Genomic DNA, 26769 nt, shown 5'->3' with positions numbered 1-26769 from the left:
GGTACTGCTGAGGCGCGTGGACGCACGAGGGAGTGAAAGTTGGTGCTCAACTTCGCATTTGGAAACATATTTTTTCCACCTTTACATGCCCCGGCTTTGCTTATTGTATTATATCCTGCAAAGCGTATAATCGTACAACTTAAACGGCGAAAAAGACCGGACGGCGCGTTTTTTCGTTATACGGAAAAAGACAGAAGAACTTTGCACCGTTCATTTGGAAATCTAAATCTGCGGGTAGTCACTCGGGAAGAGGGAGGAATCGGGATTGGGACAGTAAATGGCTAAGTAACCATGCATTTTTCATGCGAGATTACGCGCTGTCCGTTTTACTGAACATTTCGGGTACTTTTATACAGCGTCCCACTTCAGGTGGGCTCGTTTATTGGACTACAATAACATACGGTGCTGCTGAAATATAATCGTAGCCGTATATTTTTTTCGGTCTCCTTTATTTATCCACGTTACTGAAAAAAGAGAGGGCAGATGGAATCGTATCAAAATAAGGAGCCGCAGAAATAGGTGCAACATTTTAATCTTCCACCAGTACGTTTATTGCTGCCCGAGTGCTGTTTTTTAATTTATGCAATCTTTGGATGATATTTTATTCAAGACCATATTCTGCCTTTTTTTGTGATGTGTCTTCAGAATTACTGCATCGAAGTCATCTATTATTTTGCTATAGTGTTTTGTAGGCAGTTCGAAAATCTGTGAAAGAAGTTTCATACTTCGTGATTTCCAGTGTTCTGGGGCCACTTTCGTCTGTCACCGATGTGGGCAGCACGGTCAGTAGGCAGACGGCCTAGCTGACAGTGTTTCAAATAACATTAAAACCACATCTTACATATGTCCAAAGGATTCTCAGTATTTGTCGGAGTTTTACTTATCAACATGGAACATGTGTCCCGCGTTGCCTTCGCCAAGCTATGGATCGGACTGATGGTCTCTCTCTGTCTCTGCTCAGCCAAAGAAGGTGCGTATTTTCTTTATTTAAATAAGACGCATAAATGTATCTGCTGATAGACTATGCTTTAACACCGATTTAAAAAATGAAAGTTGTTTTGCATTTCGGTTCGGATTTAGTGTTTGCCGCTATTGCTCCTTTACGGAGCACTTTCCCTGTCAGAATAAACAAAGTCTTCAAGATTATCCCCCACAGGCACCATGAAGTGAAAATCCCGAAAAGAATTTAAAATGTACGCGAGAGTGGGCCATTCAGTTATTACAAATATTATAAGTAATAGGCCTAGGCCTATTTATTGATTGTTCTGAGTTTTTCCTGTCCAGTGAAGTGATTTGTATATTAGACCTGTTATGTGCACGGGAATTGTACCATGTGCTCATGAAATCGTTTCATGTAGATATTTACGTAAACGCGATTTCCATTAACACTGAAAACAGCAGATACTGTAATAATTTTCTTTACTGACACAGTAAATCTTTTTTTCTTTTTTCTTTTTGTCAGCCTTCAGTCGAATATGTGTATTTTGTAGTGGCACCATTTGGAAATCTACCTGTTGCTGATGTTATATGTTCAAATGGAAGCAGTGAATTAAATATCTCGGAAGCAACGCTTTCTGGTAAATTTATGATATCGGACCACGAAAGACAAAACTATAAGGTAGACCCGATCATTAAAAGTGACAGGACAGAAATGATACGTGATCGGATCGACTGAACAATATACTAGCCAAAATGTAAACGCAAAAATAAAGTAGTGTATATTAACGCGTTTCAGGCAGTTTAGAAATAAGACATACAAGCGTTTTATGGGCTGTATACATCCACAGTGGCTTCAGGAATAGCGCGGTCTTTGATATGCTTCGTTTGCAGGGGCTCACTTCCTACGATTGTGCTCGCATGGAAGCCTACTCCCATCATCTGAAAGGACGTGAGTTAATTATATGCCGAGTTAGCCGGACCAGCAGCCCCCATTGTGCCTTTCTGTGGGTCCTGCCCGGCATCGCGCAGCAGCGAACTGTCGGCTGTTGTACAGAGTTTCGGAACGGGGATGACAGATCGATCACCAACGATCCGAAGTGTTTCGAGGCTGGACGTAGACATCTGATACCTGCTATGGCAATCAATTAACATACCCCCCTAACGGAACCTGAGACGGCCAACTTTGTAACTAGCAGAGGATTACATCGGAGTTATGGGAATTCCGCGTGTGCAAAATAGTTATTACTTTAATTAGAATAGCCTACAGCAGAATTGTGCATGACACACAAATGTTAGAGCTTGGAATGTTAGCCTCATGTAGTCTAGCTTTCATTAAAATGTCATTGTGCGTAACACCGCATTAAATGCACCTTGAAGTTCAATAGTATTATTGTGCTTGTTAGGGCACGGTTATCACACAGTATACAAATTACTGTATTTTGATCATTCGAGTGAGTACGCGTTGACGTTTAAATGCTTGATTACGAAATGTAAACAGGTTTAAAATTTCTCAATGTATATAATAGGTCTAATATAACGTGTAATAATGTCTAATCATTAGCTAATAGTTAATTTTTTGGCTATTTCATGGTAGTGTTTTCTATAAGAATTGTAAATTAAACATTCAGTTGTGAACCCTGACATTTCAAAAACTTTAAATAGTTTTAAAACTATGTTTCACTTTTAGGTTGCATCTTTATTGCCGTACATAATCCTTGACTGCAAGGTCAAGATGTTTCGTTTTTAATTAGGCCTTTATATATAAAAGATTCTATAAATAATGACAGTAGTCTATAAATTATTTCTGAAAGTTGTTTGTTTTGAGTAACAACAGGCGTGTTCTACATGTTAAATATCTTAGCCGTTAGACATTCCTTATGGCGTCGACTTCATAACGCGTTATTTCTGGCACTTTTTTGGATAGATTTTCACTTGGGAAATATTAAGGAATTGCCAGTGAAATAGTGGCATGTATTAATAGCTTTTCACAGTGAACTGTAATCCAGGAGTGGGCTAAAAGTATCACTTGTGAAAATACTATACAGCCGGCCTCCTCGTAGATTGAAGACAATATGTTTATTACATTATAGGCTAATAATGTTACTGTTTCTTAGTAACTAGTGGTACACAATAATAGCGTCACAAAAACATTCCATATTACATGGTTCTATGAGGAGTGGTCTCATATAAGTGGGAAAATTATATGTATATTTTAAAAAAATAATATTCCCAAATCTAAAGACTGTGTATTTCGTGTAGATTTACAGTACTGCTTTTCATGTGGGACTCGCTGTAAGATCCATCCATACACACGTTTAGTTTCTCACCGGCGCATCGCTATTTTAAATGTAACAGGGTCTCATGTAAAGTTACAATTTCGGTCTCAACTTTTAACATATGTCACCAATTAAATGCAGCGTCTAATAAAAAAGAAAAACAGTTGCATTTCCTTGAGCATGCGAAGCGATTCATCTTTGCGCCCCATTGCGAATGAAACACTTGTAGATTATGCTGTATTGGACAAAGCGCGAATGAAAATTCAGCTTTAAAGAAAAATACAGGAGATATAACCTGGCGGCCGGGAGCTTTACAGAATACAATAAGAAAATCTGCTTTCTGAATCATTCTTTGAATTCTGTAGCACTGAAAAGAACCTAAACGGTTTTAAAAATCTTTTCTCTTGTGCCAATTCCTTCCACCCCCTACCTTACTTACCCCACCGAGCCTAATTTGACTTACAGATTTAGTAAAATACTGCTTTTTAAAAAAAAAAAAAAACAGACGGATAGACTTTGCTTGTGTACAAAGCAATGTAAGTATTAAAGAAGGTAGCGGCTATTCGCGCATTACGGGCCGTATTTCTGCAGAGCCGCGGTAATGCTTTGCCTTCTGTTTCCCTGCCGCGAAAATTCGTTTCTAGGCCCCCGAAATCCCATTAAAAGGAACCAATTTTTTTTTATTGGAAAGAGATTTGCATTTAAAACAGCCCAATCTTTCCTCCGTCTTCTCTGATGCTTAATCCCGAGATTAGCTACTTAAAGAGTTAAACAGCCAGCAAAGAGTGAAATAAATTCGGCCGTGGAAATGCCCCACGGTTTCCCGCGAGCCTTTCGCTTCTGGTGGGATTTAATTTAGAAATACTCCCTCCCAGTGTGGTAACATTTTCTGTTGTTCTTTTAGTAGTTTAGAGTGTGTGTACAGATGATATGGCTCGCATATGTAGCTGTTGATTGTTTACCCGCCTTTGTGAATTATTGTACAGTCTGTTCATGGTATAATGCTCTGTAATGGAGTCTTCCCCTTATTGGTACTGCTGGAGGATAAAGCGTGACCTTTGTAGTTCGTGAGATTGTGTGACAGTTTTTTTTTTCTTTTAAAAGTTGTGTCAGAATTTTATTTGTCATTTTTTGGTGATTTATCTGTTTCTCCCATTAGCTTTTGTGCCCAGCAGTTTAGCTTGAAGTGTTGAATAGCATTCAGGAGCTGAATGGGTTATCAGCTTCTACTCAGTGAGCCCATATTCCTGGAGGATCTGGCAGGCAAAAGAGTGGATTACACGGGTCAGAGTCCTTAAACTCACAGCCTGCTCTCGGGAGGGTAAGGAGACAATGCCGGGGCCGAGAACCCGTGACGATACGGCGACTAGAAAAAAGCCGCAGACGCAAGAGAGAAGCAAAGATCGGGGAGAGGAGGCTTTAGCGGCAGATGATGTGGTAGAGTAGGAGTGGAGTGGGCGGACAGCAGGGGGCAGGGTGGGACGGAAAGGTCAAGAGGGAGGTCAGGGGCATCAGTGAGGCGTTGGGTCCATGGGTCAGTGACGAATTGCGAGGGCAATGATGTCACCATCCAGGCACATTCGATCCTCTGCTGCCAGGCGGCGTGCTTTGCCCACATTGTCGTCCTGCCCAAACACGGTGGCCTCTGTAGTGCGGAATTCAGCAAATGAGGTCCTGGAGAGACGCCTGAAAAATGCCGCGGTAACCATCCCCTCTAGACACGCATCTTTAAAATGAAGAGTGCTTTTCTCTCTCTCCGGCAAAAAAAAAATAGCGAGATACCAGGTACCAGCAGTAATGGTCCACGGTTATCTTCTGTGGGTGCTCAGCCTCACCTGACCATCTCTCACCAGGATGAGGGCCCAGCTGAATGCCTCCGGTGTGTCTGTCTGTTCTTCTGAGAAAAATAGGCGTTGAAGTTTACATCAGAAAACCTTCTGAAGGTCTCATTCTGTTTGACTCCGGGGCTCTGCAGGGCAGGTCGGAACTGGCCATCGGTAAAATTGGGGACCCTCCCCACCCCCCCCCACCCCCATGGTAAAAGATATTGTGGGGATTCCACCACCCCACCCCATGTAAGCAAAATCCATGAGGGTATGTGTGGTGGACTTGTCTGTGGTAACGTCCTTGCTGATTTTTAATCCCAGTCCAGTTCTAGTTCAGGGGTTGATTTCCAGATCAAGTACGTTTTCTCAATAGCAATAAAGTAGGAAATTTTAATTCATTTGTTGACTGTGGGGGGAAAAAAAGGCAGAGAATGGGTGTCTGGTCTGTTTGTGCTAGAGTTTAGAGTGAGAGTGCGTTGTTTGTTTGTCAGAGTATTCTGGGTGAGTGGCAATGCATGGTAAGTGATAAACTGGTGTAGATGCAAACCGCGATAGATTTCAAGCGAACTATAACGAGGAGGAAGAATCTTTGTTGTTCCCTGGTGAAAACCAGGAGGAGATTTTATTGCGTTGTGGTAAAAACCAAACCGGCAAGATCGAGCAGATAAAACAGGCTGAGGTCACCGCCGGCAAATTATGTGTGGTACATGGACCACCGTGCACATGGTGCGTCCGCGATAAGTGTCCTTGATAAGCGGGGATGTTTATGCAGGCCGGCACAGCCCCTCGCACGCTATGGTGTGCTCCTGAATTACACTCTAGGTGTGTCATTGTGTGCACGACGCCCGTGATGCCCCCAGTCCGAGATCTTCACAGCCTGATACCGAGGATGGTAAGGACTGTCCCGACAGCGGAACTGAGCTGAATAAATGCTGTAAATTCATACCGAACGATATGACACAAACGAAAACAGACGATTAATTTTATTTGTATTTTAACAAATTGGGTAAAATAAGATCCCCCAAGACTAATGCCCCCTCACACACACACAGAGCGAGCAGTAACGTCGACTAATTACACCCTGCAAAACTGTAGTTTGTTCCACTGTAATTTTATGAAGATATTTGCTGCCTGCTGATAAATCAGGGTGCCTGTGAGCGGCGGCGGTATCTGCAGGATGAAATAGCCACACAGTGGTTATTCCTGCTCCCTTGATGCCGTTGTTTACAGGCGAGCTGTTAATGATATGACTCGGACTCGCGGGCTCTTTGTTATAACTGACGATGCACGTGGCCCGTGTTTCTGGGGGGGCGGGGAGGGGGGGGGGGCATCACAGAGGGGTATGCCAGCGAGGCCGTTTCAGGAATGTCCTGTCCTGGTTTGCTCCAGAGGGCTCGAGTTAGAATGTGGGAAAACGTAATGGGCCAAAAAGCTGAGAATGTCGGCACAGCGTTACGCGATTCGTCAGCCTGGGAGGCCAGGCGGCCAATCAAAGGTGCGGGGCCTTCCTGGCATCCCGTGGGACACGGGCAGAGCCGGGAGCATTTGTCCCACACAGGCGCACCCTGGATGGGGCAGCTGGGTGTGTGATTGGCGCAGGGCAGGCCTGTGCCTCTCCACAGCGTCCCCTCCCCCTTTTTCCACATCGAGGAACATGCACAAGCAGACATAATGTGCAATTTTTTTAATGTTGCTAAAGTTCTTTTGTAATCAGACATATATTTATGCATCCCAGAGAAATCTCAGATTTCGGTGGGATCTAGGCACCATTGTTACGTAACAGAACAATGAGCTGGCAGCAATGGCTGTGTAGGCGAGGGGCTGGACCAGCACAGGCCTAGTTACAAAGACCAGCAGGCGCGAGCGGGACTGCAGGAAGGAAGGGATTTGGAAATCCACAGAACACGAACGTGGCACCAGTCAGCGCGTGACAGGAGCGCCGGTGTGGAAGCGAGGTCCGGTTCGGGAGATTCAGCACCACGATTAATCTTCTGAGACGCGAAACGGCCTGTGTGTAAATCCTGAAAACAAATTTGCACCTCCGGCTAATTCCCGCATTTACATTTCCTGGTGTGGCTTCTCCACATTTTTACCCTCATTATTCTTCGTAAGGTTTTCCGATTGGAGCATCGGAACTGGAATCCAGCTCTAGTTTAGCTCCCGGTGTCATAGACGAGAGACCTGGGGCAAACACAGGATAGAATGGAAATGGTGGTAACTTTGATGGTTACCTGAGTAACCATGCAGTTTCCCAGTTAATCGTGCGATCTCAGGTTTTCCAGTGAGTGACAGTCTGACCAGCACGGCTTGTTCTACAGGTCTGATTAGAGATGCTGCTAGAGATGGAGCCAGTTGCCTCTTAGCCTGGAATGGCATTGTGTAATTGGCACTAATCCAGTTTTAAAGCGCACCAAGTCTGAATGGAGGAAGCTGAGCAGATGAATGAGTTGGAAAAGGAGTTTTTTTTGTGTTATTAACTGGCCATCCTTTCCTTGCATGGCGCCCTCTTCTGCCTGTCCGGCTGCCCTGCGCCGTCCTGCCACGAAGGGGCTCCGGATCTTCCCCCAAAATCGGCGTCGTAATTGAGTGGCAGGGAGGCTTAATTGAGCAGCGGGGGCCCCTGGCGTCTCGCGTTACACCACAGGAAGAATGAATCGATCCCCAGTGGTTTCATCCTGTTCCGCATTGGAAGGCAGAATAGGTCAGAATGTTCTATGTTTTGCTGTTTTGTTGCAAGGTGTGTGAGAGTATTTTTTAAAAATGAAGTGTCATCTGTTCACCGCACGGTTTTGGGGGCGATCGAGGTGCTTTTGTGGGGCTGAAGCTTTGAGGTCGCAGATGGTGTTTGGGTCTGGGTCTGCCATGGGGCGGTGAGACGCGCCTCGGTCATCCTCAGATGATGTCGCAGCGGTGGGCATACCTGCGGCAGGCGTGTGGCGAAACATGGGGTGGGGCCCTAAGAATCCCGGAGCTGGCGTTCTGGCAGGGTGGGGGGATGAGGAAAAAGTGGGGAGGTCTGCTAAAGGGGGGGGGGGGCTAGAAGGGGGATTAGTGTTAATCTTGAAAACCTGGTCTTAGAGCTTCACAGAAAAGCAAACAAAAACACACACACTGCCACACTCATACAAACTCGTGATGAAAATGGCTGAGTGCAGCAGTGTGAGGCATCCCCGCACTCTGTCCCTGCTTCCTGCCCCTCTTGCTCTCCCCAGCCCTGCCTCCGTTCCTCCTCGCCTCCCTCTCTCCCCCGGAGCCGGGTCCTGCCTAATTGCCGGCCTCTCTTCAGGGGCTTGCCTGCACGCCAGCTTTAATTAGAGCCCCGCGCTGATCCCTGGCAGGCGGGGGTCGTGATTCCGCTGCTCTGTTCGGCGGCTGCCGAGGCAGGAGCGGCAGAGCGTGGAGAAGCGCGGAGGAGCAGAACCGTGTTTGGGACGAACTTTGTTCTGAACCTTTTCAGCATGGAGGTCTGCGTCACAGCCTGGGGGGGGCGGCTCATGTTCTGTGTGAATGGTCGTGTTTCACACGTGCGTCTTCCTCCATGAGACTGTCTTTATTCCTACCTTCCCCAGAACTCTGGGAAGAGCTGTTAAGGCATGCCTGTGGGGCAGGGAATTGTGGGAAGGCCACGATCTTGAAGCGGCTTCTGAGGCTGGCAAACTCTGTGTAATTATCCCACGTGATTAAATCTCCTCTCAGCAACGGCTGGGGAGACAGGAGTGACATCACCGGCGTGAGATGGGTGCCATGGGAAGGTCCGCCCCGCGAAGGTCTCTTTCGTGGCCGAGGGCAGTCTCCATCTAGCAGGCAACGCAGCTGGGGGGGGTTCCCACTTTTTGGAAATGCACCCCCAGTCCCACCAGACTACAGGACACTTTATCGGCATTATCATTTGGGCAGTAAGTCCCCCCGGGCAGTGCTCAGGTGTCAGTGGATCCTTAATTAAAATGCATGTCCGAGCCCCCCAGGGACGCTCTTGGGGGGGGGCACATCGTCGGAATGAAAGAGGCCCCTCCGTCTTTCCTCAGCTTCTCCCAGCCTCTCCTGACCCCGGGACCCGTCATTCCCCACCCTTTCATATTTCCCGCCCCCCACCCTGCTCGATGCCCGCCTCCTCGTCCCCGTGGACTTTTGTGCTTGCCTCCCTGCGCCTGTGGAGCGGTGCGCCATCGGCCTGGAATGCGCTGGAGCTGGGATGCGGCGAGATGGGCCAAGCTGCCATTAATTAAACGCCAACAAGCCGCCTCATCTCGGCTCCCAGGAAATTAATTTTTGGAGCCCCTCCCTCCTTCTCCCATCATATTCATATTTTTCCCTTCATCCGCTTGTCTTCTTTCATTTTTTAATTCTCACCTCCTTTCACAGCACACATTGGTTTATTCTCTTTTTTTCCTTGTCATCCTGCCTTTTTTCCATCCCTCCTCTTTCAACCTGCTTTCCATTCCCCCCTCCCCATATCTCACTGCTGCCTTGCTGGGGGGTCTGTGGCCTCTGTGTTTATCGGCCTCCTGCAGCTCCCCCCCCTTTTCACTTGAATGGGGGGAGGTATTTCTGAGAGAAAAGCAAAGAGGAAAAAGGGACAGGTGTCAGTCACCTGCACCACCTCCCCCACCACACACCTGGCTGCCCCCCCTCCCCCCCCCAAGCACCTGGATCTCACCTGCACTCAGGTCCCACCATAATACATAATATAGTTTACGGGAGAGATCTGATATTTTCTGTGGAAACCCAATGTCCATGAATGTGTATCGTGAGTCCTTGGCTCGGCTCGGCTCGGGGATGTTGGGTGTAGCAGTTGGGGGTTAGTTATACATGCGTTCCTTTTCCACTGCTCCGTGATATTGAGCTGCTCGGTTCATATGGAGCGACTTGCGCTGCACCATCGACGCGGCTCGCACGGTGGGAGGAGCCAGGGGCCGCCGGCTGTGATTTGAAGGAGCGCGATTCATTTTTAATCACAGACCAACTTTGGCTACGTGTGTCGGCGTGTGCTTGTGTGTCTGCATTGGGGGGCACATGCCGGGGCATGCAGACAGGAGGTTGAGAGTGGGGAAGCCGGCAAAGCCCCTCTCCTGTCTCTGGAATCTTGTCTATGACCCCCCCCTCCAAAGTCGTCGAGCCAGAGCGACCCGCCGGGTCTGGTACCGCACTGGAATAGGGTTGGGCTGGATTCTGAGTCCATCTCTTTCTTCCACAGAGGTGCTGATGAACACAAAACTGGAAACCTCTGATCTGAAGTGGACTGCCTTCCCCAGGGAAAACTCAGAGGTGCGTCTACGCCCCCCTGTGGCCGCTTCTGTTAATTTCTCACCCCCCCCACCACCGGCTGGGTTACTGGAGGCTGTTTATCATCCTGGTATATACTTGCGGGGGGTTTGTACCTGATCCGTACCTCATTCCAAAGATCTGCTCTCTGGTGTTTCTCCCTCCCCCACTCCCTGGGCTCAGTGGGAAGAGATGAGTGGCCAGGACGACGAGCAGAACAGCGTACGCACCTTCCAGTTCTGCCCGGCCAACAGGAGCCGCAGCCACTGGCTGCGCAGCACGCTAATCGAGCGGCGAGGTGCCACGCAGGTGTACGTCGAGCTGCGCTTCACCATGATGGAATGCGCCTCGCTGCCCATGCCGCCCCACGGCTGCAAGGAGACCTTCAACCTCTACTACTACCAGGCAGACACGGATGAGGCCACAGCCACCTACCCTCCCTGGATGGAGAACCCCTACATCAAGGTGAGAGACTTACCCTGTGACTTGGTCCTCCGGAGCTTGAGGGGGCGCTGTTTCTTGTGAATAATAAGCTGGTGTTTCGGATATAAAATGGGTAGCAGTTCACATGACCCCGTTGTGATGCTGTCTGTCAGCTAGAAGGTTCCTCATGACTGCCCTGACCCATTTGCATGCATGTCTGGGGCGTTTATGTGTGTGTGCATGTTTGCGTGTTTACAGGTGGACACAGTGGCAGCAGATTTCTTGCTCCGGAAGGATGGGGAACGCAAGTCGAACCTGAAGACGCTGCGCTTGGGCCCGCTGATGAAGCAGGGCTTTTACCTCGCCTTCCAAGCTCAGGGTGCCTGCATGGGCCTGCTGTCAGTGCGCGTCTTCTTCAAGAAGTGCCCGGCTCTCACGCGCAACTTCGTCCACTTCCCTGACACCGTGCCCCACTCCCTAGTGCAGCAGGCGCAGGGCCAATGCGTGGACAACGCCATCCAGCAGGGGGCAACGCTGCACATGTTCTGCGGCGAGGACGGGCAGTGGGTGGGGCAGCCCAGTGGCGCCTGCGCCTGCCGTGCCGGGTTCGAGCCCCTGGGCGCCGAGTCCCGTTGCCAAGGTGAGGACGTGGGACAATAAGGGGGTGGGGGTTTATGTGGTCAAGAATGAAATGGGCTGGAATGGTGGAGTCAAAACACAGGCGGAGACATGGCTCCGTCAACACAGGCGCAGGCTGTAGCTGGCAGTGGGCCCTTTTCTCACAGCATAAAGGGAAAAATACACAAACAGACACCCAGAGAAATGTCTAGAGATGGGGGCTGTTTACAAAGAATGCAGAGACTCATCCCTGCTGCTGAAAGACAAGACCATGTCAGGCCGTTTGGGACGAGGGGCCTCTCTGTCTTCGCTCTTTCACCAGTCCCAGCCTTGACCCCGTCTGTAGAGAGCCCATCCCTCACTGTGAAACACGGTAAACAAACCCCCCGCCCAGCCCAGCATCGACTTCACACGCTGACCTCCCGCTCAAAGCCTCACATCAAAGCCAGCTTCTCCGCGGCTGGAACTGAGTTATACCACATCCCTGTTTCGGCCGCAGTACGCCAATCTCTCGACGTCCGCGCTTTTGGGGGGGGGGGGGGTTCAGACTGGGACAGCCTTCCCCCAGGAATCTCCCTGCTTTCTCATTCTCTCTCTTCTCCAACATCTTATTTATTTCGATGACACCTTCCCCTCTGCCACGGCTGCATTTGGCCGGCACACACAGCAGCTAAATCTCATTATATCGCTGTCCCCTCAGCTCCCCTCCCCCACCCCCACCTTTGCTCCCTGCTGTCCCGGGACGGTCCACATGCCAGGTACCATCTGGAGAATCCCGAAGCTGAGAATGAGAGGTTGCAGCCCCGTTTGAGACGCGCCTCGGGTTAAGAGGGTGAGAGCGGGAGTGAGGAACCCAGTGGTGAGGCAGTGGAGGAGGGGGTGGGGGGTGGGCGGCTTGGAGCAGTGACAGGGGTCATGCTGTCAAACGCAGCTGCCTGCGAGCTGTGTGCAGAGGATTTCGCTGGCCGGCTTAACGCCCCCTCCCAGCTGACCCGGAGTGGGGGACACTGAATGTTCTGTTTTGCACAGAGAGACGACTCTGTAATCCAGTTTTGAGCAGAGAGACATGGCTCTTTGGCCCTGTTTTATACCAGGAGAATAATGACTATGCAGTCCCCTTTTATTCTGAGAGACACGTCTCAGTAGATATGTTTTACACTGAGAGAGTAACTCTATGGTCCTGTTTTACACTGAGAGAGTGGCTCTGTGGTCCTGTTTTACAGTGAGAAAGTGACTCTGTGATCCTGTTTTCCACCGAGAGAATGACTCTATGGTCCTGTTTTACACCGAGAGAGTGACTCTGTGGTCCTGTTTTACAGTGAGAGAGTGACTCTGTGGTCCTGTTTTACACCGAGAGAGTGACTCTGTGGTCCTGTTTTACAGTGAGAGAGTGACTCTGTGGTCCTGTTTTACACCGAGAAAGTGACTCTGTGGTCCTGTTTTACACCGAGAGAGTGACTCTGCAGTCCTGTTTTACACTGTTTTATATAGAGAAAGGACTGTTTAGCAGAGAGAGAAGGTTTTACACAGAGTGATGACTAGTTTTGTTTTTGAGAGAGCAATGACTGTGTTGTCTGGTTTTACACAGAGGGAGGTGCGCTGCAGTCCCATTTTAGAGACCGTGATGTCACCAGCCATGCTTTATACTCAGATGACAAAGCGGGCCGTGGGAGTGACCTTTGGAGAGGGACGCCTAGATAAACAGTCACTGTCCTTTTTGCCTTTCTGTCACTGTGCTGTCCAGTCCTACGCCTGTTATATTTCCTCATCCACACAGAAAGTGGCTTTTTGGGACACCTCCAAAGGCTGGAAGGAGTTAGGGTCAGAGGTGTAGTCATAATGTGACACGGCCTGTCCCACCATGGTAGGGGGGCCAGTCGCTACAGCAATCTTTACACGCCCTCCCCCCCGCCCAAAAAAAAAGAAATCTGCAGTGTTTTATCACTGTGGGCTGTGTTTACACGTGCGTAGCCGATGCCAGAGTGATTTCGGTGCCTGGCTCTGTTTTTTACCCAGCATGCCTGTTTACTCTCTGACTGTCACCACTGGGTGACACATTAATGTAGAACAGGACTAGGCTCACGCAGAGCATTAAGCATCTCCCAGCTCTCAGCAATATACATGGATCTGTTAAACAACAGACTGACCCACAAACTAATAAAAATATTGTACAGGAGTGATAATCACGCATACATTCATCTTCCATAATTGCTTTTCCGGTACAGGGTAACTATGAGCCTGAAGTCTGTCAAGAGGAGACCCCCACCCCTAGCAGACCACACAGTCACACACAAAACCACAGACGGTGTGCGGTTCAGGGATACCTAATTGGCCAAACCACGTGTTGAATTTGCTCTGTTGTGATGGACTAGTCCTGCTGGTAGAGTACCATACACAATTTTTGTAGGGAGAGTCTATTTCTGATTTTTATTAGGGTGTGAATTAGGTTGTGAATGTGCATTATGCTGAAGGAGATCTATTACTGCCTGTACCTCTTGTGCCTCATAACGGCTGCTCTTCTGCTAGACACTGGGCCTTGATTTGCGCATGTGGACACACTGGGGGCTCTGTTACTGTCCCACAGGGTTGGATCAGTGAGCGTAGGCCGGCGCAGTCAAGGCCATTATACTGTGACTGCCGTGACGTCAAGCCTCGGTTAGATTCGGGGTCACGTCCCCAGAATTCCAGCTCTGCCGTTTAAAGTGGAAATGCCTGACACTCATTGTGGAACGCACCCCGACCAGACAAAATCAGAGATAGTTGGTTTTCTTTAAAGGCAGATGACTATTTATACTCAATGTGACTGGAAGGGCCTCTTGTAATGATGTCATGGTATTCGGCGATGAGGCCTTCTGTGCTTGTGTTTTTCTCCAGACATCGAATTTCCTGCCGTGCAGAGTTCGCACCTTTGTTTTTGCTTGTTATTCTTTGTTCTTTCCTTGCCAAATGATAAATCGTACGATCTGGCGCTAGTCCTGATGTCTCCTGTCGCATCCGCTGCCACAGACGCACAGTTGAGAGGAGTATGGGCACATGTCCTTCGCCAGTGTGCCAGTTTCCTGCCCAGACCCACTGCGCAGTGCTAGACGCCTTGCTATCACTTCTGATAATCGTGGGGTTACCTGTGTGTGCAGGTCTACATTTTTTTTATCTGTTGTGTGAGTATTTGGGTCAAATTTGGTAAAGATAAATCCAGCTTCATTTCTTTAGAAAGCAATCAGTTGCTGCTTTTGAGTTTTACTGGTGGATACGCAGCCGCGGCCTGGTGTGTGATGGTTTCAGGGCTTTTCCTACGATCCGAAGGTCACAGGTTTGAATCCTAGACTCTGCAGAGTGTCGTCACTGTTGGGCCCTGATCAAGGCCTGTAACCTCTGTTGCGTTTTCTCAAAAATGTACACAGCAGTGGATGAAAACGACTGCTAAATAAATAAAATGTAAATGTCTCTCTCTCTCTCTCTCTCTCTCTCAGCCTGCCTGCCTGGTTACTTCAAGATGTCCCTGGGTGCTGATCAGTGCAGACGGTGTCCAGATTTCAGCAACTCCATCAGCAGTGGCTCCGCTGTCTGCCCTTGTCGCCCCACTCACTTCCGGGCCAAATCGGACCTCCCAGACGCGCCATGCACTAGTATGCACCTCCTCTCACTCCTCGTTCTTGCTAATCGCCCCTGTCAGTCATTTTTCTTTTCGATCTCTTGTCTTTTTCTGCTCTCTACTGTCGTGCCCTCGACCCCCCAGCCCTGTGTCACAGGTCCACCCTGCCTCTGCTCTTCCTTGCTCTCTGTGTCGGAAGCCATCAGTCTAATACAAGGACAATGCGCGAGGCCGGGCCTTTTGTGCCCAGCAATTTGTAACTGAGGGAATGAAAAGAGATTCGGTTTTTACGACTCTCGGTAATGGGCGAAGCCTGAAAGCCGTGCCTAGTGCCAGCTGTGCCTCGCCGCGGCCAGACACGCCCCCTTATATAGCGCCTTTCACAAAAAACATGGTGACTTCAATTCATCTATAATTCGGGCATTTGTAAAGCTCAGTAATTAAATGACCAGAGGGTGTGGCAATAGGGAGCGGAGCCCTAATTTCAATTAGACCTTTATCCTTAGAAGCTTGGAACATTTGGCCTGGTGCTTGAAATGGGGGGAGGACAGCAGGGACCCCTTTCTTTGAGGTCAGCCCCTGATTATATGACTCGCTCTAAAACATTCATGCTGTTGCACAAACAAATGAAAAGATTGCTCCTTTCACTTCTTTTCTTCCCTCTCATCTCTCTTTTTTAAATCGCATTAATTTACTACTTTCAGGTATTCAGGTTAATGGTAAAATGGACGGGGGGAGGGGGGAATGACTCAGACAGGTTGGGATGCTGTGTCTAGAATCAGAAGGTCGCCAGTTCAAATCCCTGGGATGGCAAAGTGATGTCATAAATGGGCCCTTGAGCCAGGCCCTTAACCCCAGTTAACCCTGCTTTCTCAGAAAATGCCCGTCACTATGGATACAAGTGTCTGCTAAATGATCACAAGTGTGAATGTAAAGTAAAGAGGATATCAAGTTGTCATTAAACATCAGCACTAGTACTAATACTTATTACAATTTTTAAATTCTGTTGTTAACTGGGTTGTAAGTAATGGCATTAAAACCCTCTGTCTCCCCCCACCCCCCAGCCCCACCCTCGGCACCCCGCAGTGTCGTGCCCCTGATCAGTGACACATCTGTCACACTGGAGTGGAGTGAGCCACTGGAACGCGGCGGTCGCCATGATCTGACTTACACTCTGCAGTGCCGGCGCTGCATCTCCAGTGAGCGCTGCGTGTCCTGCTCCGACAGCGTGAGCTACCGACCCTCCCAGCATGGACTTACCCAGCGACAGGCGGTGGTCTGGGGCCTGGAACCCTACACCACCTACAGCTTCTCGATCCAGGCCTTCAACGGCGTGTCCCAGTTCAGCAGCATGGAACCGGCCAGCGAGAGCATCAACATCACCACCAGCAACAACGGTGAGGGGAACAGAGGGTTGGAGGGGGGGGGTTATAGGAAGGTACAGAGTGCGTGAGAGAGAGCATAGGAAGTGTGTGAGGGATTCATGAAGAGTGGGATTGGTGAGGAAGGGAGGGGGACCATGGAGGTTGAGGAGGAGGTGTATGAGGAGTTCATGAATTACAGGGGATTGATGAGGAAAGGAGTGGGAACATGGAGATTAACAAAGAGGAGGAACATAAAAAGTGTGAGGTATTCCTGAGGAGCAGGGACCCCGTGAGGAAGTGAGGTGGGGCTTGGGTTGAGAAGAAGAGGAGGGAAGTAGACTGTGTTAGGAGACAAAGAGGTACTGAAAAGACACATGCATGGCTCAGCTCACTGAAGAGACTTTGGGGTCATGTGCACGATAATCATATGCATGTCTGCAAACTGGCAGTTCCGGTGCTAGTGTCGGGAATCAGAAGGAGCCAAGCCACAGAGAACAGTGTGACCCTGCAGTGGTCCATCCCTGTGGAGCCCCAGTACAGCATCCTGGAATACCAGCTGCGTTACTGTCAGAAGGTACGGGGATCACGGAGAACCACTGGACCTTTTAGAAAAATGGCACTCTCTTATGAGATTAGCACTGAGTTTCCTCTGTTGGCGTGGGCCACACACTCACCCTGCAGGAGAAACAGGACGACAGTATCAGCTGGCAGTACAAGGGGAGCAAGACCAACCACGTGGTGCTGGGGGACCTTCGTAGGGGCACCCAGTATGAAGTTCAGGTCCGCGCTCGCACAACGGCTGGCTACAGTAACTTCAGCCCATCCTCCACCTTCCGTACCCTGCCTGATGGTAAGGAAAATCCCGGGCTTCCATCTCGGCCTACGCCCTCAGTTTGTCATGTTGAGCCATTTGTTTCAGTGATAATCCTTTTCTCCTCCTCCTCTGGTTTTTCTTCCTCCTTCAGGAGAAGAGTCCCACTCCCACCTTATGGTTACTGGGGTCCTGGTGGGTGCTGCCACATTACTCCTCATCATTGTCATTGCCATTGCCGTCTTCTGCTTACGGTGAGAATGGGAGGGACTGGAGAAAGAATGTAGGTGGGGCCAGGTTGGGCAAATGGGTGGAGCATGTCGGGCATGTGGGCGGGGAAAAGAGGAATGTGGGCGTGGGCAAAGGTTTTACTGTATGCAGTAAAAGGGTACGTGTGGGCGAATGTGCCACTTATTAATTCCTGTTTTTCTATCATTAATGGATGATGAGAGGGTAGACATGGCAGAATAAGGAGAAACAGGAAAGAATGAATTATTCCAGCAATAGACACAAACCATTAGGAAATTCCAGGCACGTCAAAAAAAAAAAAAGGGAAAACAAATCAAGGCTGCCGCTTGTGGAGCCATTTCCAGCTTTAGTTTGGTAACAATTGAACAGCATCCTCACGGCCCTCTGCCGCTTCACCCAGCCCACAGAGTGGCATCTGTGTGTGTGTGTGTGTGTGTGTGTGTGTGTGCAGGCAGACGTGCACACTGCATTTTCACAAACCAGGTCCCAATTCTTGAGGCAGAGGCGCCCAGGCAGGCTGTAGGGAGACAGGATGCAGCCGCCCAGGCCGTCACCATGGCCTGGGACCCCAGAACAATGGGGCTGACCTGACCCCAGGAGGCACACAATGAGAGCCACTGCGCCGAGTGACCAGGAGGCAGTGGGTGGACACCACAGCTATTTTAGTCCTGCCTGAGAAGGAGAGGTGGAGAGAAAGGAGACTGAGAGAAAGAGAGAGAGAGAAAGAGAGGGGGGCTGAGGGGACGGATTCGGTTACTCAGAGAATCCCTGGCAGCGACCGATCGACCCCAAGGCCCAAGACATAATTTTAACTTGAAACTGGAGACCCAAACGAGATGGGAAGATAAAGATGGAGGCAGGAGAAGAGAGGGGCACGTGTATGTGTGTCTGTGAGTGTGTCTGTGTGTGAGTGTGTGTGCGTGCACGTGTGTGGAACACACTGCCTCCACTGTACTCCCTGATTCAGGATCCATGTCAACCTGAATAAGTGTGTCCCACTTTTTTTTGGAAAGAGAGGACAGAGGTCATAGATAGGCATCACAAAGCAGGGAGGGGTAGGAGCCTGAGAGCCTGAGAATTTTGCGTCCTTTTTGTGGGGCAAATATGTGACATTTGTCTTGTGCAACATGTCGAAATTGGCACTAAACTGATGACCCTAATCTGGCGCAGGAAACAAACGAGGACGAAGGACCCAGAGTTGAGTGACAAGAATGGACAGTACCTCATTGGTCAGGGTAAGTTTGTCACTCCAGTAGAAAATACTAGTTATTTTATTGTTGACGGAATCCTGCAATGCAGCTGAATCGCTTATCACATACTACAATGAAATGGTTAAGCTTTGTAATGTTTTACTCCATTGGAACACCTTTCAAAACTAGCCTTTCAAAAACTAATAATGTTTCTTGGGCATTATTCTTGCCTAATCCAGGAATCAAGGTGTACATCGACCCCTTCACCTACGAGGACCCCAACGAGGCCGTCCGGGAGTTCGCCAAGGAGATCGACGTGTCCTTCGTGAAGATCGAGGAGGTCATCGGTGCGGGTGAGCCTCTCCCACCTTCTCTGGGCCACATCCTGGGAAACAGATAACGAGCCGAGCGCAGTAGGCGCACCGCCGCCGTTCGGTTTGCGGGTCAAACGGAATGCAAGGCGTATCGGATGAAGGCGGGCAAGTAAGACGACTTCGCTAATATACCCATGGGCGTTTTAATTATAAAAGGCACTCATGTTTCGAGTACCAATGAGTAGCGGTACAACAATAATGGTGCTTCTGTAATGTTAATACAAGTGATGACATTACAGGAATGCAACTAAGACTGAGATCTGGGTATTGGGAGGTCTGCATTTTGCCCCTGGCGATGACAAGCTGCAGTATTTCCCCAACTCCCTAGCGAGGTTTGACTCATTTTCCCCTCTGTCCCCCGATTTGCTTCCCTCCCTCGTATGGTGGGAGGGGGTCTAGCGAGACGAAATTTTATTCCTTACTGGAACACGAGAGGCTGTGCAAGGTTGCATTCGTTTATAGTGCTTGGGCCTTTGTAGATAATGAATTAAATCTAGACAGGCTGCACACACGGGTGTCACAGTCAGTTATGGATCGACATCTCAGACATATTTAATTATGTACGTGTACATACACATGTCAATAAATACATACATGTTCTGGAGGTTGAGCTTGCTGCAGGAAGGTAGATGTCTGAGAATGAAATGTGAAGCAGACAGTTGCCACACAGTTGTTGTCCTCGGGCTGTGCCACAGAATTGAGCGTTCCAGTCAAATTCAATCCAAATATTAAACACTGGAGCTTGAAGCGGCCCCCCCCCCCCAGGTCCCTCGCTCAGTGAGTCCTATGAGGCTAGGTTATGAGCGTGACCATTTTTCCACTGGCACTGCACAGGGGAATTCGGCGAGGTGTGCCGTGGCCGACTGAAGGTCCCCGGGAAGAAGGAGAACTACGTGGCTATCAAGACCCTGAAGGGTGGCTACACGGACAAGCAGAGGCGGGACTTCCTGAGCGAGGCCAGCATTATGGGCCAGTTCCAGCATCCCAACATCATCCACCTGGAGGGCGTCATCACCGCCAGCTGCCCCGTCATGATCCTCACTGAGTACATGGAGAACGGCGCCCTGGACTCCTTCCTCAGGGTTCGTCCATTCGTCTATCTCTCTTCCTTGTTCTTCATGATGGAGTTATTCTGGTTCTTTTCAGCATTCTTTAGGGAATGATCTCGAGCCCAACAGATGTTGCTCCGAGGATCTGAGGTGTCTTATGTCTTTCGGTTGCGTTTTCTTTACCTGGATTAAGCGGCTGGAGAGATTAAGATGAATCTACCCAGTATTATCTATTTATTTTCTTGCTTTTAACAATAAACCTTAAACAGATCATGTTTTTAGGTCATGGACATTTCCCTCTTCCATTGAATCTTTGTTTCCCTCTTTCAGTTTCTCACTCCTTCCTCCCTCTCCTCTTTCTTCTTCCTCTTACTTTCAATCTCTTTGCCCTCATATGATCACTGCTAACATCAAGCCCATCTCCTCCACCTTCTCCTTCAGCAAAACGATGGGCAGTTCACCCCCATCCAGCTGGTGGGCATGCTCCGGGGTATTGCATCAGGTATGAAGTACCTGTCAGAGATGAGCTACGTTCACCGAGACCTTGCTGCCCGCAACATCCTGGTCAATAGCAACCTCGTGTGCAAGGTGTCCGACTTTGGCCTGTCACGCTTCCTGCAGGAGAACTCCTCTGACCCGACGTACACCAGCTCCCTGGTGAGCAAATGGGCCAATTCACAAACTTTAAACACCATATACCTGCGTCCAGCCCACCTCTAGCCATCTACCCATTGTTGGCAACTAATGGGAATAAAGCATGTATTTATTGGGGATGGGAGCAAGTTATTCCTTGGCGAGTCTGAGTCAAGTTCAAGTCTTGAGTAAAAACATTGCAGTCCAAGTCAAGTCTTGAGTCATTTGCCTTCAAGTCTAAGTCAAGTCCAAGTCTTTCCATCTTTTTTGCTTTCAAGTTAAAAGTCATAAAATTTTTCACTCCAGTCCAGATTGAGTTGTGAGTCGTATAACTTGAGTTCCTACCTATGTCTTTTTTTTACCTTTAGTGATTAAAACTTGCTGCAGCAAAAATCCACCACAGTACATCGTAGGATATGTCCTTTATAGACAGAGATAGGTTGAAAAGAGAGTGTCCACTCATGGCTGTCCTCATACAGTTTTTATATCCATGTATATGCAGGGAGTGAAGCAACAAAATATCTCAGGAGACCTTGCATTCGGGCAATTGAAAATGCAGACAGCAGAGAATTAATATACACTGAAATTATAAAATTAATGTTTTGGTGTCCAGAGGTGGGACTAACCTCAAGTCTTCTCGAGTCATAGGGTCCATGTCAGGTCTAAGTCGTGAGCTGTTGCCCTCAAGTCCAAGGCAACTTCAAATCTTTCCATCAGTTTTGCTAAGTTGAGTCATAAAATTTGTGACTTGAGTCTGAATTAAGTCACAAGTCAGTGACTTGAGTCCCCACCTCTAATATTCACTCATTAACAAACTGTCTTTGCTCATGACTTTTGGGTATGATGGAAGCAGCTTTGGAATCCAGTGCAGTGCAGTGTTTTCTCTGTGTCCCAGGGAGGGAAGATCCCTATCCGCTGGACAGCCCCGGAGGCTATTGCCTTCCGCAAGTTCACCTCGGCCTCAGATGTCTGGAGCTATGGCATTGTCATGTGGGAAGTCATGTCCTTCGGAGAGAGGCCCTACTGGGATATGAGCAACCAGGATGTGAGTGTGCTAGCGGCATCTCAAATTTGTCATTATTGGCAATGTCTTCCCTCCAAATTGTGAGGGTCACGTGGATCGGTGGGCCCACTTACATGCCCATCTCCCCCTGCCTGTCCTCCCCAGGTGATCAACGCCATCGAGCAAGACTACCGGCTGCCCCCGCCGCCCGACTGCCCCACCTCTCTGCACCAGCTGATGCTGGACTGCTGGCAGAAGGACCGGGCAGCGCGACCCCGCTTCAGTACCATCGTCAGCGCCCTGGACAAGCTGATCCGCAACCCGGCCTCACTCAAGATCGTCTCCCGGGAAGGAGGAGGGTGAGTTAGGTCACCGGGAAGGGGTCGTACTTCCACTCGGGCTAGCGGCCCGGAGCTGCCTGTACTTCTTACGGGATGATTTCAGCCTGTTAATGAGCGGTTCCTGTACGAGTCCTTCAGGGACTCCTGTGGGGAGGAAATGGAACAGCAGGCTGGGTGTGGAGCGCTGAGAAACTCCCATTTCAACAGGCGTTACCACTGAGTCCAAGGAATTTTCAGCCTCCTCTGCACATCCATACTCAAGGGGGACGGGGTGGCGAGCCATTCAGACGAGAGGCTTCAGACTAGGCTGTGCATGTCTGTAGCCCCTCAGATCATCTCTCGTCTCAGTTAATATCCTGCCCCAAACATCACTGACTCTATTAACGCCTCAACAGGCTGTCAGAGCTGATATCCTGCTGTAGCCTGTCAATCAATGCCACTTTCGGCCCTGGCCCCCCACCGTCCTCCCGCTGTGGACACACACACAGAGCAGTGTCCTTTCACTCAGTTTTGCCTGTCCCAGCTCATACAGCACCTTGTGTGTCTCCCTGTGGGAGTCTGGGCTGCCATTGCCCCTCTGCCTACTTTCTCCTACTCTTTTTCACTTGCCCCCTGCTGGAAAAACTCAACAAACAGACATCTCTCTGTAGAATCCCGACAGCCTGAAACTCTAGTCTTAAGCGCCCCCCCACCCAACTGTCTGTCAGTGGAATGTGCTGTCAGTCAGAAAGGCTGTGACCCCCCTCCCCCATGATCCCCCTCAGTGGAATGCTCCATCTCTGATTTTCTTCTCGCGACGCTCCACCCACTTCTCCCTCAGTAGAATATGCTGTTTCTTAGATTGATTCTCCTGTTTCCTCCCCGCCCCCCACCTCAGTGGAATGTCCTGTTCTTCTGATTGACACTGTCTGCTCCCACCCCTCTGTCCCTCCCCACATTTCCTTTCAGTGGAATGTCCTGCCAGTTACAATGCCTTTGTTAGCTGGCCCATCTCCGCTGATTAGGGAGTGTTCATTAACCTCTTCTCCTTCCCTAGGCCGTCCCATCCCCTGCTGGACCAGCGCACCCCCCCTCCGCTATCCGCCTGCGGCTCGGTGGGAGAGTGGCTCAGGGCCATCAAGATGGAGCGATACGAAGACAGCTTCCTCCAGGCTGGCTTCACCAGCTTCGAGCTTATCTCACAGATCTCAACAGAGTGAGTCTCCCAGCACTTCAGCCTTAGGCATTGTGCCCCCCCCCCCCCACCGCCTTTCTGTCTGGCCACATTTGAGAGCCCTGTATGGTCTGTGTGAGATGCACTTATGTTTTCCACCCCCTCTCAGGGACCTCCTGCGCATTGGGGTCACACTCGCAGGACACCAGAAGAAGATCCTCTCCAGCATCCAGACCCTGCGGGTACACAAGAGCCCCATCACTATGTCTATGCAGTACTGACTCCTTCCTGAACTGTGACGCGCGCCTGCCTTTAACCCAGAGGAGCCATCAGACACCCCACAGGTGCTCATCAAACACGCGACCCTCGTTCGACTACAAATCGACAAGCGAAACAAGCGAAACAAAAAAAAAACAGCATTCGTTCAACCCAAGGTGATTTGTTGCCAAAAGCTGGTCGTCTGCAGGTTGTTTAGCATTAGCTTATTAGAGAGAGCTGTTCATTGAGTCGCCAAGCTGCCCTGCTCCTCGATGCTGCCTTGGGGGGGAAGACAAAGGAATGGCGCCGTCTTCCTCCTCCTCCTCTTCGACCCGCACTCGTCGGCGTTCGGACTGACGAAGGGGCGGGTGCAGGGGAGTGGATTCTGACAGTGCCTGGTTCAGATTACGGTTCCCTCTGAAAAATCGACGCCAACGAAAATAGAAGGGGGATCTTTAGCACGGAGTGTTTTAATCACTTTGTCATTTTTAAGCCTGTGAAAGTCAAAGCAGAACGGGAGAAGCTGTATAAATGATTCCTACGGAAGGTCCTTTGGTATTTATGAAGACAGCAGTGTTTCAATGGACTTCTCTCAATGGGCCAACTGTTGTATGCTTGATACAGATATCCCGTTTTCCCCTAGAGCCATCCTATGCCTGAATTGATCAACATAATCCCTCACATGGTCTTATTCTTTAACTAAAGCTATTTTAACAAATCTGACTTCACAGGTTGAAAAGAGGGCTGATTCAAAATCGGCACTTTTAGCTTAGAAATGGTGGTATTCTATAATTTTTTTTTAAGTATCTGGACATGGTTTTTTTTGGATGTTTTCATTTCTGCCTTTTCTCTTGGCGGACTGGATGCAAGGAGAGACTGATAAACCCGCTGTCCAATTCTTCATGGAACATGGAGTTCAATCAAAATGAGCAATAAATTGTGGGTGGTTTTTATAGTGACTGTGAAGATCAAGATAATTGTTATGCTGAGTGGCCATGGATGGTGCTGAATTTTGCCTCCGTCTGGTCCACAGGTGATAGTTAGTCTTACCTCCTCCCCCCAAAAATGTGACACATGCCCCCCCCCCCCCCCACCTAGGACCAGGGACCCAACCCTGACTCAGCATCTCTCCTCACTGCTGTGGACAGTAATATACTGGCCACTGGGAATCCTGAACGTTCACATCTGGTCTTCACATTGAAGACCTGCTATTGTCATATACCAATGATTTTTTTTTCTATTATTGATTTGCCTTTTTTATGTACTGTTGTATTTCTTATATACATATATATGCAGATATACACACAGTGACCTCCATTTGAATTATGCCCTTTATTCATTAGCAGAAATATTTATTCTGTTTATGCCCCAAACATAACTATTTAACAGTTAATTTAAAATGTGTGCAAAGCTGTTTATTTTTGCAGAAATAATATTTAAATTTTTATATAATTGCATGTGTCAGAGCAGCTCTGGAAAATACAGGAGTTAGTCCAGACCTCTCTGTGTTTATCAGAAAAGCATGACGGCTGCGTTTGCCCCCCCGCCCGCCACTGACCCCACCTGGTGTTTGTTCTGCACCGCGGCCGCCGCCCCCCAGGAGAGGAGGCACTCTTCGTGAGGTTTTGGCTTCCCCTTGCACGGGGGTCCGACCACTGGGCTCGGTAGAGTTCTCCCGGGGCTTCCGAATGTGGGCGGACAGGATCCCCTCACGTGTTTGAAAGCCCTGGGACTGTGCAGCGGGGGCCTGTAGCCACATCGACTGCTCCAGCAATGTTTACTTAAACGCTCCCTGAACTGGCTGCGTCCAGACTTGAGGTTCAGGTTATTTAGGCCTTTCTCAGAAAAGACAAAACAAGAAGTCAGAAACATCCACCCCTGTCCCCCGGACTTTTCTTGTCCATAAACTTACTTTTAAGCACATCACTGTTCAGTCAACCCCATTTTCACAAAGATATACATGCACTTTTAGATAATACAACAGGTCATGTTTATACATACATAGTTATGGCATTGTAACTAATCTTTTTTAACTTAAAAATGTGCCAACAGAGATCCACTGGGGGAAAAAAAAATCATTCAAATTACGCTGATTGGGATGGTGAAGTAATTTTTTGGCAGGATGACAAACACAACACTCACAGTACACTCATGCTATTTGTCCGTTCATCTCTTATAGTTAAGGTGAATGTGGAAGTCACTGTGTATATATGAATATATATGTGTATGTATGACAGGATGCTGGGAGGTGGAATCTCTTCGCACAGTGTAATCTGTGTCCAGTCACAATAAAGATTCTCAGCACTGATATATCCCACTTCTGCTCCCGAGTCCTCAGTCGTCTCCTACATATTTTTATTCGAGTATGTAATTATTTTGGTTCAACTCCTTGTACATTTTTGTTTGGCCCGTTACGCCTCGACTGGCGCTCGGGGTTGAGATCGGCATCTCCACGTGGTCCCGTCTCCACGTGTTATTTCCATCGTTCGTCGGCAGCCTGGTGAGAACGGGCAGCTTTTAGCGTCGATGTTTTGTCACCGAGCCTCGGCGGCCGAATGCCGACGCTGACTCACGATCTGGCTTTCGGGGCCGCTGTCCTCACTTTGGTCCCTCCGGGTTTCTCCGTCTTCCTGCCGTTTGCTCCACCATCTCCTGACTGCGGCTCTTGTTTTTTTTTTTTCGCCGATCCGAGACACGAAGCAGGCGGGAGGTCAGCCAAGGCTGTCCGAGCACAAAAGCCCCTGTTCACGCGGAGCTGGTAGGCTGGTGTGTGTTAAGTCACAGAAGCTTCCAGATGGGGTATCATAAATGAGGCCGCAAGACTCTAAATCTGGGAAGTTCATGAGCTGTGTATTTTAGGATTTTTTAAATAAAAAATCCCAGGGTTATATAAATATTTGTCTATTTAAAAAGTTCTTTTAATTAAAAAGTCAGATGTTAATTGTGTGATTCATGTATGAAACAAAATCCCACATTATAGTGGCCTGTTAAAATAACTGCATGTTTATATAGGCGGCTAATGGTTTGAGGAAGTATGATATATATTTTTAAGTTTTATTTTTGGTGCTTCTGACATTGTATATTTCATACAATGACTGTTTAGGAGGAGCTTGTGTTTAAATTACAGATAATCCGTTTAAATCCTGCTGCTCTAAAAATCATAGAGTAAATATTAATTGGCAATTAGTATAAATTCACCTATTTAAATGAACTTTTGTTTAGCATGTAAAAAATAAAAAAGGTTAGTTATAAACAAGTATACTGAACTGACAAAAAGCATAAACTTAATTTATAAATCAATAAATATGATGTACAGTATGTGTGTTTATATATATAAATATATATACACACACACATGCACATATACACTCAGTGGCCAATTTATTAGTTACACATTCTCCTCCGAAC

At 48.7% G+C, this 26769-nt stretch overlaps 1 protein-coding gene across 1 annotated transcript; it reads left to right on the top strand.

Moving 5' to 3' along the window:
* Positions 1-25678, top strand: LOC125750048 (ephrin type-B receptor 4b-like). The gene is made up of 17 exons (XM_049027315.1): positions 1-970; positions 10236-10306; positions 10487-10768; positions 10985-11366; positions 14815-14970; positions 16001-16333; positions 16750-16874; positions 16982-17150; positions 17266-17365; positions 18531-18595; positions 18790-18903; positions 19759-20006; positions 20415-20630; positions 21502-21651; positions 21775-21968; positions 22987-23145; positions 23273-25678. Exons 1-17 carry the CDS (start codon positions 844-846, stop codon positions 23382-23384), a joined length of 3003 nt encoding a protein of 1000 aa, XP_048883272.1. The 5' UTR covers positions 1-843; the 3' UTR covers positions 23385-25678.
* The last annotated feature ends 1091 nt before the right edge of the window (positions 25679-26769 follow it).

The sequence above is a fragment of the Brienomyrus brachyistius genome, chromosome 10 (assembly GCF_023856365.1).
Source record: "Brienomyrus brachyistius isolate T26 chromosome 10, BBRACH_0.4, whole genome shotgun sequence".
In the NCBI taxonomy this organism is placed as follows: Eukaryota; Metazoa; Chordata; class Actinopteri; order Osteoglossiformes; family Mormyridae; genus Brienomyrus; species Brienomyrus brachyistius.
The sequence above is the reverse complement of the archived record's forward strand: the minus strand, read 5'-3'. Positions and strand labels throughout refer to the sequence as shown.